This window comes from Epinephelus fuscoguttatus, linkage group LG23 (genome assembly GCF_011397635.1).
Source record: "Epinephelus fuscoguttatus linkage group LG23, E.fuscoguttatus.final_Chr_v1".
In the NCBI taxonomy this organism is placed as follows: Eukaryota; Metazoa; Chordata; class Actinopteri; order Perciformes; family Serranidae; genus Epinephelus; species Epinephelus fuscoguttatus.
In genome coordinates, this window is record NC_064774.1 from 13,242,198 (window position 1) to 13,255,425 (window position 13,228).

Consider the following 13,228-nt stretch of genomic DNA (forward strand, 5'->3'; position numbering starts at 1 on the left):
CCCAAAGTGATTTCATCTAATGTCTTGTTTCATACTCACACCAAAGGGTTTTAGTTCACCGTCATTGGAGAGTGTGTAAAGCTGCCAATATTTGAACATAAGAAGCTGCAATAAGAGTATTTTGGGGCACTTTTATAGTACTTTTCTATGAAAATGACTCAAACCGATTAGTCGACTACTAAATAGTCACTGATTATTTTAATAGTCGATTAGTCATTGATTAGTCGAACATTCAACCACTTTCAGGCCATAAAAATAAATAATTAAAGTAGTAATTGCTTCCACACTACAACTATATTACTGCTGGAGCATTTCAGCCATAATTTGGTGAAATAACATTTCGAAATATGACATGAGAAGCGTAAAACTTGTGAATAAAACGTTTAAAAATCGAAAATAAATGTGTATTCTTAGATGTGTGGTGACTCATAACTCAGTACTTCTAAAATCCTAGCTACGGCCCTGACAGCTTATGGACTGAATGTCCTGTGCAGAACAGCAGCAGTGTTGAAAAATAAATATACCGTGAACCACAGCTGAGTAATTCACTGGTTGTTGGAGCTCGTAAAATTGTGTTTACATGGCGAGGCGCGTCCCCGTAACCCCGATACACTCACACAGGGAGCGCGGGCACGGCCATGTACTGTACACTATGTGCGGCTTAGGCCTCGACTTGACAGGTGCACAGTTCAACTGTGAGCAACACGGTGCACTGAGAGTAGTTGCCGATTGAGTGTGAGCTCGGTCGGTGGGCAGTTTCGTTGTGCTGTCAGCTACGAATAACCGCCACCGAAAACTGTTGTTGATGTGTAATAACGTGTGGCAGGCGATTTATGTATTCCCGCTTCCGAGCCCACACACCGTTACGGCCTCTAACGTTAACCCCCAACGTCTCTCGCCTCCTGCTGAACTTAGACAGACTCGACAAGCGTCCGTAACATGGCGGCAAACTTACCCCTTTCAGTCGCTTCATGAGCGTGTTTTTCTGCCCGCTCTTCGGGAGGTTTCTTTGCTCCAGGGCGGCTTTCAAATCCGCGACACGGAGCGATTGTAGAGGTTTTCCATCAAGCGTAATATCTTCGTCCGCCATTTTGCTCCCTCCGCTTGTCTAAACTCCAACAAGCGTCGCTACGGCTGCTGCTCAGCGTCACAGCTCGGCAGTTTCCGGAAGGGCTCGGCTTATCCGAATCGCATGACAGAACGGTGACAGTTGGAAAAGATGTTGAGCCAGTTTGGGCCCACATCCACATAATATTAAGACTTTTTTAAATTTAATTTATTTATTTATTTTTAATTTTAAATAGTTTTAATCTTGCTTTAATTAATCTACTTAAAAAATATATATTTTTGCCCGGCAAATAACAAAATCATCTATTTTTGGACACCAATACTGCAATAAATAACCAAAACACATTCATTTAATTGCAAAAGATGTATTTGTGCATTCTGAACAGGAATACAAGACAGACACCAAATGTAGTGTTAAAAGCAAGGGGGTGTATCACTGTAGGAGACTTCTATACCTCAGCAAATACAGATAACAGACTCAAATGAGTTCACATAGTGTAAAAAAAAACCTTTCCTGTACAAAAGAAAAACAGCCTTATCTTTGAACTGTAACTTAACATATTTTTCCCAGGGGAAAATTAAAAAAAAAAAAGTCAGTTGTAAATTACCCAGTAAAATCACCCCACGGTGAAGGATGTGCATATATATATATAAAAATTAAGCAAATTAAAGCCATGCAAAGTGGAAAGCAAATAACATAAAAACTTGACAGTAATAAATATACTGCTAAAGGTTACTTGCCGATCATGCTCTCTTCATACAAACAGTATTAGAGCCTGTTTTGGCAGGCAGGTATTCATTAGGTAATACTTCAAACCTCCACAGGGTGGCACTGCAGCAGAGAGAATGTAAAAGTAGTGACAGAAGACACAGTCGTAAAATAATGATTTAAAACTGAGCCACACAGCTGAGAAGATGATTATGCAATGCCCTGATGATACTCATACGGATCTGAGAATAAAACTTGAATATTAGTTTAAACAACATGACTGATGATACATTATATTCCAGCTTTGTGGAGCACCATTTGTAGTGTGAATGTGAGAAACATCGTGTTTGTTCAACTTCCAGTCGACTTTTTGTTCCATCACAGCTTCATATTTAACGTATGTATGAGCTGTATGTGCGTAGACCGACGCATTATATCTCAAAAGTGGTACAAGTAGACACGGTAGTGGTCAGACAGTAATACAATGGTCTGAAATAGGAAACAGGTAAGTGTTTTGTTGGATTTAAAATGCAAAATATTTCAAACACAAAGTGTGCTGTGCTGTATTTCACAGTTTCTACTAAGGCTGGGCAAAATATGTCCTTCAAATATTAAAGGGACAGCTCATAAGTTGGGTTGTATGCTTTGTTTTTCCATTCGACACCCCATTCTGACGGCTTCGCTTCCCCATCTATGCTCTCTCAAAGCTACAAGACTCTATTAACAAAAGCAGTAATTTTGCCTCACTGAACACGAGCTGCTGTTCTGCTATGGTGCTTTAAAGGGCTAGTTTGGGTTTTGAAGTCCCAAATAACATGATCAAGTTAGTCGTAGACCAGCAGCTCCTGTGATCAGCTCTGCGATGGAGTCTGGCTTTGAAAATAGTGATACAGTTTCATTTCCCTGTGAGAAATCGCTGTCGGACGCTAAGGTAAAGCTGCGAGAATGTTCTCAATATAGCATACACTTAAACTACTCCTCTACAGCAGTACATCGCTTAGCTTGCGTGTCAGACTCCAGGGTGCTTCTCCAAACTGGCAACATGCCGAGTGACATCTACTGTATGTAATACACTGACAATGACCAAGTACCTCATATAACCGTACTTAAAACTATCCCTTAAATATCCATCTTGATGTGATGCAAGTATCATACCCAGCCTTAGTTTCGACCTGACTTTAAATGATCAAAGCAAATGTGAGTAAGTACTGTCGACTTGGACGAGCGTCTTATGGGAAATAAACATGAAAAGCGAGGAAAGCCAAAGAAAGTCGAGCGTGCAGTCACAACAAGACGTGTGCAGACAGGTGAGCTCGGTAGACAGGTTTGTTATCCATTGCCAGGCTATCACATGACTGTGGGAAAGAACAGGATTAGGCAACATCTCACCCAGCTATCATTACTCACTCTCAGTCACTCAAATATGATCTCCCTCTGTCAAACAGGATTTTAATTCGTCTTCTTGTGTGCGACTGCATGAGCGTAAACTGAACACGTGTTGAGAAGATGGTTCTTGTAATCCTCCACGAGTGGAACTGTACTTTGCTTTCTAGTGGAAATGGGTACGACACAAACACGACACGTACTTGCACAGATTAAGAATGGAAGTCGGGCCTCTTCCATTTCTTCCATATTAAGCCCAAAAACACTCGATATGCTGCCTCAGCAGCTTCAGAATGATGCTCACAAAAGGCCTTTCAGGTTAACAGTAAGAAGTAGGTCAGAACCAGGATGTAAGGCCTCCTTCTGTGCTATTTTTGGAACAAGGGGGATGGCTAAATAAATAAAGGATGGAAGGAAAATGGCTATCATGTGAGGAAAAGAAAATATGGCCAACATAACAAAGCAAAGCTCCCAAGATAAACAGTCCGCACGGACGCTCAAAGCCTTCAAGGGGGCTTCAAATATTCAATAAGTTAACACTCAAATAGACAAGTGTGCCTGGCATCAAAGCACAGAGGTCAGTATATAAACAAAAGGCAAACCAACACACACTGGGAGGACAGGAACCAACACAGTCGAAACCCAGCTCCCTAACAGCTGCAGCGAGGGTCAACACTTCAACTCCGCTTGCTTCAATCCCATTCAAACAAAAGGTGGTGAAAGAGTCTAACAACAAATAAGGCATTTCAAAGAGAGAAAATATATGTGTAGTGTAAACAAAGTTGTTTTTTTTTACGCAAGTGGTACGAAATATCACGAAGATATTTCCGCCAGGCGCTGGAGCAGAGTGGAGAAGCCCGCGGCCTGCTGGGAGAGCTCGGCGACGCGGTCCACCATCTCCTGGGTGGCGGATACTGACGGGTAGTTTTGTGCAGCGCCTTTTGTTGCCACGACAACTGACTTCAAGGCCTGGCAGAGTCGTCCCCCTGAGGTTGTTATCTGAAGCAGAGAAAGGAAATAAAAACTGTCATTGTCCATTAAGTTAAAAGCATGTATAGTGTACTATACTATTCATACCAATCTTCTCTACGCACCTTGGCCCGGAGGTCAGCAGAGGTGAGAAGGCGGGAGAGCGTGTCCCCGATGAACACCAGCTTGTGTGCCGTCACGATGAGACTCTTCCCTCTGGCGACGAAAATGCGGGGCGGTTGGTTCCCCTGCACGCTGCTGAAGAGCACGTCGATGGCATCTGCCAAACAGGAGAGGTGAGCGAGACTCTGGGAAGAGTAGAAGGACAGCAGCTCCGAGTCCTCCAGGGAGAGAGACACAGGAAGTGGAGGGGATGGAGTCAACTGTAAAAGGAAAGATGATATTAGCGTTTGAAAGGGACAGAGTCAAATACTTCATTGGCAATAAGTAAGGGTTTCTACAGCTTAAGGCAAGATGAAGATGAAATTTAAGACCAGCTTTTCAATAATCAAAAGTGAGGGTAAGGGACAATTTTTCCCAAATAATTATTGTAAGACAAAATTCGACTTTTTTGTCCCTTGCTGTAGCACAGAACTTGGAAATACCTGGCATTTGTTGGCAGGTTTCCTTTGCAATTTTGTGTTTCTCACTCTGCGTGTTGGATTCTACTGTCTGTGCAGTGGCAGCTAGCTAGCAGACAGTCAGTGCTTACATGCAGCTTAAGAAAATTGAATTATTGGCGTAGTCCGACTGAAACTAGACATTTAAATGCATGTAAACAGTTTAGTCCGACTGAAATTGGACTAACCATAGCTTGACTACACCTAGATAATTCAATTGAAAGTCGAACTATTGCTGCATGTAACCACTTAGTCTGACTGGAGTTGGACTCGGCGTTCTGTGCATGCACCATTTTTTCTTTTGCGGGCTTTCACCCGGAAGAGGGAGAAGAAGGAGATGACGCAGCAGAGCAGTAACTCCCGGAAAAACAAACAAACAAACACCATGGTGACAGACAAGCAAAAACCGGAACTAGCTCAATACACACTATATTAAAAAGGACACAGCGCCGCCTATCAGAGGAGTCAAACGTACTTGGTCAGAAATTAGATTGTATACTCAGACCTGACGAGAAGTCCGACTTGACTGATTAGTCAAGCTATGAGCTTAGCTCGACTACTGTGTTCATGTAATCATCACTATTAAGTATCATTTTCCTGGGGTGTCGGTGGCTTAGTGGCAGAGCAGGCGCTCCATGTACAAGGCTGTTGCCGCAGCGGCCCGGGTTCGAATCCAGCCTGTGGCCCTTTGCTGCGTGTCATCCTCCCTCTCTCTCTCTCCCCCTTTCACGCTTGACTATCCTATCTATAAAGGCAAAATGCCCAAAAAATGAGAAACATTAAATTAAATACACAACAACCATGGATTCATGCTTTCAGTCATTTTGCTGTACTGCACTTCACATAGGTTAAAAATGACATTTAAATGAGTCTTTAGTAAAGCTGCAATAATCAGTTGATTAATTAAATGGCCACAATAATTATATCCAGTTTCTAAGCCAAACTGTTGCAGCTTCCAGCTTCTCACATATGACAATTTGGTGGTTTTCACCCTTTTTTTCGTCACATGTGATACGTAGCTGTCTTTGTTTGGGTTTTGGGAAATTATAACAGTAGTTTTCCACTATGTTCTAACATTTTATGGACTAAATATTTAATTGAGAAAGTAATTCAAATATGAATCCGTAATAAAAAATAGTAATTAGCTCTAACCTCAAGCAACCATTTATCTAAAGACTCATCCACATCAAGAACAAAAATTGTAATAATAACTATAAAAAATAAGCAATGAGTCCACATCTCAACTGTAACGACAACGGTGGCAAACAGTATCATTGGGATCACTTTCAGAGCGATTTCATGAACAGAGACACTGACAGCCAATCAGAATCCATCCTAATTTACTGCAGACACAGCCGGAGCGTGCAGCACGTGTCTTCTGTTTACAGAACATTATCATTCATCAGTGTGAATGCTCCACGCTGCCTTTAACTCCTGAACATCAGAGCTTCGTCATGTAAACAAACGTATGCAGGCCTCTGATTAATGGTGTGTAATGTTGTTAATGTAACATGTGCAGTCTTATACATAACTTAAAAGCCAGAGAGAGTCTCACACACACACACACACACACACACACACACACACCCATATATACACAGTACGTCAGCAAGTGACTGAGCTTTTCTGTCTCTTATTGTCCTGCAGCTTTCGTTCTATGTGAGGCAAGATTGTTAAGATTTACAAGTGACCTCTTGTTGGTCGTCTGTGGCGCAACCAAGGAATCCAGCAAGGAGTAGAAAACATGCAGACTGAGAGATAAGAAAACATGACCTCAGTCTCGAGCGACAGAAGACGAAACTGACTCAAGAGAAAACGTAAGACAATGACTGATTGTAATTTTGCTTCTGTGTGCTGTCACAAGCCTTGATGTTGGATTCCCTGAAGAACAAAAGCCTAAACATCAGAAACACACTCTGAATCTCATGGCCTGATGGATGTGCGTGCAGATTCACGGGGAAGACATCAACAAAGGGTTAACGTGATATAAAGTCAACTGGTGTTGTGTAAACACAGTAGGTGTAGACTGAGGATGGATTTTGACGACATCGGTAGCCAAAAAGCTGCAGTGAGCTGGATTAATGAGTCACAGTGCTCATTAGTAAACAGGGCGCACTGTGAACACAGAGTGAATCAATGACTTATCTGTGCTGACTTGCTACGTGTGTTTCTGTGCAACACAAATCATGTAAGAATCCTTTGGACTGTAGGAGCTAACGACTGAGTGTGTGGAGGTAAAAATAGAGGAAGGGACTCACCGTTGGCTCTGCAGTGATTTGTGTGTGTCCATTCTCACCCAGGACGTCCGGAAGTGGATCAGGTTTACCCTAGTGTGGGACGGATAGAACAGTCAGGGGTGTTTACAGACACGGCTACTGTCCATGTTTGATGTATTTAGGGCTACACAATGTGAGGAAAATATCCGATAGTGCGGTTGAATATCCCCATATTACTTGCGATAAAAAAAAACAGCTTAGTTCTTGACTCAGGCTTTCACAGTACTTGTGAATGTGCCATGTTCTTTGGGTTGCCTACCAAACTTGGTACTTTTAAGGGGACCAACTGAATTACGTCAGTACTACCAATTCGATTCATGTTAAATCGATCAGTGCCAAATGTTGCCACCTTAGAGTGGATCTGGGTGAGAACGCTGGTTTCGACAAGAGGCGGAAGTGCTACAAAGCACCCCAAGGTCTGGAAAGCGGGCAGCAACAGAGCTAAACTGAACCGCTAGATTCAACGTCAGACCGGAGGCAGAGCCACAAAGCCTGGACGTGGTAACAGACTGCCACAGTCATTTCATCAGATTGCACAATTGCATTAATTTGTTTCATCTTGTTTCATTTTATCTTAGGAAAGAACTGTGTAGTCATCAATGCCTGATGCCTCTAGTCTTTTTTGTTCTACATGTAAAGGTATATAGCTTTTTGGGTCAACCATGGTATCGGATCGGTATCGGGTATCGGCTGATACTCAAAGCCACAGCATCTGGATCGGTATCACAACTGACAAAGCTGGATCGGTGCATCTCTAATACAAAGTACTGAAAAAAGGTATCGTTGGGTACCAGAGCCAGATCCTAGGTACCAGAACAGGAACCCAGACCAGTATCAGTTCAAATATGAACTGTACGACCTTGCCGACCAGCCAACTAACAAACAGAGCAAGCTATACAGCTAGAACTGTGAAAATTAATGGATATATAAGTGGTCTGCAAAGATCCAGTTTTTCATGCAGATGTTGTACAACACATCCATTAATTTCATCATGAAAACTGACCTGTAGCTTGACGTATCCAACGCTGTCTCCAGTTGGTACAGGTGCGGGGATGGGAGTCAAGCCGATCCCTGCGTACTCATTGCTGGGGTCATCTTCTCCATCAACAGGGCCCACTGTGAGTGTCACAGTCGACACAGTGGGAGGCAAAGGGAAAGCAGGCTGAGGGGTCGGGGGCAGGGGCCTCTCCTGGATCCAGCTACCTTTACGTGAGCCCATGCCTCCTCCTGATGACTTCCCATCAGGCACGGGGAGTGCAGGCAATGGCCTGCGGGACAGGGAATCTTGGGAAGGCAAACGTGGTCGGCCCTGAGCCTGCAAGAGCAGGGCACTTTCTTCAAGGGAGCGCTGGGCGTCAGCGTCAACAGCCCTTCAGATGGAGGAGCGTTGCCAATTGCGGATAACGCCGGGAGAAGGTCTGATAGACGAGCCCATGCCTGCTGAAGAGGCGGTGGTGGATCATCTGAATGACTGGCTTTCCAGGTCGACAGGATTTCAGCCAACGAGGTGGCCAGGTCCCGTGATGACAGGGTGGAGGCCGGGCAGGAGGCCATGCTCAGCACTGAGTGGACAAGGCTGGAAAGCGTTGCTCTCCACTGCATGTCGCCTGAACCGTTACTAGAAACAGAGAGGCGGCGAGTGGAAGTGGAGGAGGATGACAAAGAGTGAGGGAGGACTTCGGAAGTCAAGGCAGGCATGTCATAGATGCCACAGTCTGGCTCAGAAGTGTCCTGATTATGACCTCCGCCACTGGCTCGTTTCTCAGATCCAGGGACACGACAGGCCTGTCCAACCTGGCCGGCATCCTCAGCAGAGAGGCTGATGGTGGACTCTCCTGGGCCCAGAGGCACACCTGGAAGTGTAGGAACGCTGTATACATCGTCATCAACTTCGTCAGGCTGGACATCTGATGTAGACACATTCAGGGAAAGAGTGGGGACATCATAGACCTACAAGGGGGGAGAAGACAGAAGATTTTTTAATTGTATGTGTTGCTTACTTTATGCTTGTGTGGACAGAGAATGATTTCTATGGAGTGGGAAAAAAATGTAAGGGGTTTCTGTGTCAATAATTATTGACGAGAGGCACCCAAGACTAAAGTTCACTTTGTGTTCAGTGTGAACACACCATTAGACTTGACTGAAACGTGTCTTGTGCATGGCTGATCAGACTGAATGGCATCACAGAGTCACCACAAAAGCAAAACGGAGTGCAGGGAGACATTTGTCCCCTTAACCAGCTGAGAGTAAAAACAATGCGTCCACATACAGTAACTGCAGGCAAGGAGGAAAAAATAATCCAACAGCTGGCAGACATTTTTAAGTAACATTAAAGGGGGAGACCACTGGGGGTTAGGTGCGTCTGGTGGTGGTATGGCCTTGGCATGGCCCTGACAGATGGGTGTGACTGAGAGAAAATAGCAGCAGCATTTGGACTGGATAGACAGGCTCCCACGGCAGAGAGAGACAGGTGTGGCCTCGCCTTAAAGGGGGGCAGGGAGACAGACCAATGGTGGAATGTGGGAAGAAATGGTGACAGGGTATTTGATAGTCATCTCTTGTTAGTGAAACGCTACACTTGTACAGACATGAACTAAACACACCAGTTTACCACAGTTCCCAGCAATTTCATGGTCAATCATATCAACCACAAGGATTATTATTTGACTGTCAGAAAATAAAAGAGCGTAATTATAGGCACAACACGCATATATAACATGTTATACGCTTTATATTTTGTTGAGTTATGAAGTCACAGCATTGGAAAAACTCTGATTTTTAATGTTAAATTGCTTGATTTAGTGTTTTTACCAGTTTAAAGCACCATCTCTGTTTGTTTTGGAGAGGAAGAGACCTCTGCGGATAATTCAGCTCTTGGTAAAAGCCTGCTGCTAAGTGGTATCTTTACCTCTGTCTCAGAGTCAGCTTGTGGTGGTACACTGCGAGGGTGTCATAGATACCGTCATCATCACCCAGGGAGGATGGGACTGGACGCTGCCACCTGCCACTGGGAGGAGTATCATACACCTACCAAGACAACAGAAGCACAAAACCAAATTATGACTGCACGTTGGTCAAAATTTGAATCATTTTCAAACATGCTGATGAAACTCAAACGACATGCAAATCCAAACCATACACAAACTCTCGAGAACACGTTTTTGGAGTAGTTAAAGGGTGTATAAACCTATTAAATAACAATGATAATAACCTGCAACGTAACACGTTTCTAGTTTGAACAGTGTGATAAGCGGAGTAGCTCCACATACCTGGTCATCCACATCATCTGCGTAATCCTGACTTTCTCCTTTTTTGTTCTGCATATTGTTGCTTTTTTCCAGGCCGTTATTCATCCGTTCATCCTTACTCTGAGGAACTCCTCTTTGTTTGTCCTCTTCTTGCTGCAGGCCTGCATTAGTAACCTGAGCAGTGGGTTTGGGAACAGAGTTAGAATCGGCAGATGACGGTGCAGCATCTTTCCTGGTGACTCCCCTCACTGGAGGAGCTGGCGGAGGAGGTTTGCGGGCAAAATTTGGTGATCCAGGAACCCTGACCTGGCCTGCTCTGACCAGCAAAGGTGACCCACGATGACAGGCCAGGCCGGGTTTGCCTCTGGCGACTGCAGAGTTGGGTGAAACGAGCAGAGGTCTGGGAGATGCTTGGACAGGGGATATGTGAGATGGATGCTGGTGAGCCAAAACTGTGGCTGAAGTCCTGTGAAGGCTTGTTCCCACAGAGGTGGGTGTTTGGTACACCCCTGGGGTGTCCTGGCTCACTTTCGGCTGAGGGTACCGGGTGTTCCACTGGGGCCATTAGAGCAGACAGCAGTGCCCACAACTCCTCCTGTTGGGGACTGGTAAACATCATCACCTGCAAGGGGTGTGCCTTTAGGCACCAAGTAACAGTCGTCAGAGTGTCCTGCTGTTAGTGTTTCTCTAGGAACTAGATATGTAGTGTCCTCTGGTTCATCAGCTGCCCGCGGTACTCCAGTGGGGGAGAGGTACACAGACTCTGAAGCCATGAGTGGCGGCCTGGCATGCTGAGCTGCTGAAGGCATGGGACTTACTGGAGTCTGATAAAGTGTTCCTGTCGCTTCTGAGCCCCGTCCTCTCAGAGAGGGTGAGCGCGGACGCCCCGTCACCCCTAAATCCCAGTCAGGTCTGGGCCGGGTGCCAGAGCTGGAGTGGGAGCGTGGGCGCCCACCCTCGACTCTGCGGAGCTCCCCCGGCCTTGAGGCAGCTCCTCGTCCCTCGCCCACAGCTGGCGGGGAGCGATACACTCCATCTATGTCCTCTGCACTACTGCTGACAGCAGTCCGGGCCAGTGGGGGAACAGGCGACAGGTAGACGGAGTCCTCAGCAGGGTTACGTCGGGGGTCTGAGCCTGGGGGCGGGGCGGTCTGGAGGAGTCGAAGGCGGTTCGCAGGTGCAATGCCCTGTCTGCCATGTAGGGAGCAGAGCCACCAGCCTGGCCCGCCACTCTGCTCCTGTTCAAGAACCATCAGGATGTCACCCTTCCGGAAAGCCAGCTCCTCTGGGCTTTCGGCCGTGTCAAACAGCGCCTTTGCCAATACCGTCTGAGAAAGAGGACAAAAACAGCAAAAATCATAAACATGGACCCTTCCCTTCAGTAACTCACACAACACACGCCAAGAACAGGTTTTAATCTACAGCCTAAATTCACACAAGCTAGTGTCTCACATCTGCTCACCACAAACAAACAAGTACATTGACGTGGCAGTGCCAAGTCAGGGGCATAAAAAGGTCGATTGTTCAGGGCTATTGAATGGAGAGTGAATACGAGTGAATAGGGAAGATCTCGTAAAATGTCCGTGCGAGACAGAGGGACAGGAAGAGGATGGGAGAACGCACAAAGAAAATTTTAAAGCGTAAAAACGAGCATCATGACATAATTCACAGCTGTGTCAATAATCATGGAGCTGAGAGGGAGCGAGGGGCACAGTCAGGGAGGATCAATGATCAAATGGACACAAGGGCTTAATGGTAATGAGCGAGATGAGAGGGAGGGGGCGGGGATGAGAGGCACATCTGTCCCTTTGCTGTTTAGGATTTAATTGCCAACCCAAAGCCAGAGAGTCAGGCCCCCTTTCATTTTCTAAACCAACCCCCTGGGGACAGCTAGGCTCCATTGAGCCATGTGGGACCCCCTTAGAACAGTAATGGAGGCAATGAGGATCCTAATAAAATATATAGACATGGTGAGAACGTACAAAAGGTAAAAGCGTGCAAAGTAGATTATATATATGTGTATTTTAGTTTTGATTGCATGTGTACTCAAGAAGAAGACATGCAAATGCACACACACAAAGACACAAACACTGTACTCACAGAGACAGACATTATTGCCAAGATAACAGTTATGTCTCAGAGAGAAACTATAACTCCAGAGTCCGGATCAGTCGGGGTCGTCCATCTAGATCAGCGGTGCTTCTATGGATGTCCTGGTCGCCGGAGAGGCTCGGTGCGGAGGCACAGCTGAGTCCGGGAAGGACACATCTCAAAGTCCGGGTCGTCTCCGCCTTCATAAAGATCCTGAAATCAATGCACAAACGCTTTTTCACGACTCACGCACATCACACCGAGACTGTTGGTCAGCCTCAACTCGTACGCTACGAGGCACATGTGAAATAAAAGGTAGGGCAGGCAGCGGCAACACCTGTCTATCATTTCCACGCCCAGTAACGTTACGTTAGAAGCAACCCGCTAAGCTAACGTTAGCTTAGCATCGTAGCGAAATAACCCGGTGTGCACTCGCTATTAAATATGTATTATAAAGTTATCTATAACTATTCAGATTAAAATGATAATTCAATTGAACAGTAGCTAGCTAATATAACATTAGCCGTGTTGTCGCGGCCTAGCTACCAACATTAGCTAGATACTGTTAGCTATGATAACGCTGGTTATCTTCATCGCCTTTCGCTGCTAACGCCAAAGTTCAGTTCAAAACAACAATGGCACCGCCGGGGGAAAACGGTTAATACGCGCACGAGCCAACGTTAGCACCCAAAGTACCGTTGTTAAAATAATTACCTTGCTTTATTCTCTTATCGCCCATAAACTTCGCGTCGGCGTACAGTCTCACAAACGTAGAAATCACTTCTTTTCAGGCGTGAAAATCTGAGGCCATCGGCGTTCAATCATCTTCGGCGATGACAACAACGCTATCTCCGCCTCCTTCAG

At 45.5% G+C, this 13,228-nt stretch overlaps 2 protein-coding genes across 2 annotated transcripts in view; both read right to left on the reverse strand.

Annotated features, from left to right (window-relative positions):
* The window catches only part of acin1b (apoptotic chromatin condensation inducer 1b), a 29,483-nt gene extending 28,360 nt beyond the window's left edge, over nt 1-1,123 (reverse strand). Inside the window, exon 1 of the mRNA XM_049568103.1 lies at nt 956-1,123. Within this exon, the coding sequence (XP_049424060.1) occupies nt 956-1,090 (135 nt within the window). The 5' untranslated portion in view covers nt 1,091-1,123. The remainder of the gene's footprint in view (nt 1-955) is intronic.
* A 294-nt stretch (nt 1,124-1,417) lies between these two features.
* efs (embryonal Fyn-associated substrate) lies at nt 1,418-13,222 on the reverse strand. The gene is given in 11 exon segments (XM_049568104.1): nt 1,418-4,159; nt 4,255-4,512; nt 7,008-7,076; nt 8,029-8,385; nt 8,388-8,975; nt 9,934-9,974; nt 9,977-10,052; nt 10,295-10,815; nt 10,818-11,601; nt 12,374-12,577; nt 13,079-13,222. Coding segments are annotated over 10 exon segments (2,892 nt in total). The 5' UTR covers nt 12,386-12,577; nt 13,079-13,222; the 3' UTR covers nt 1,418-3,973.
* Nucleotides 13,223-13,228: the final 6 nt, after the last annotated feature.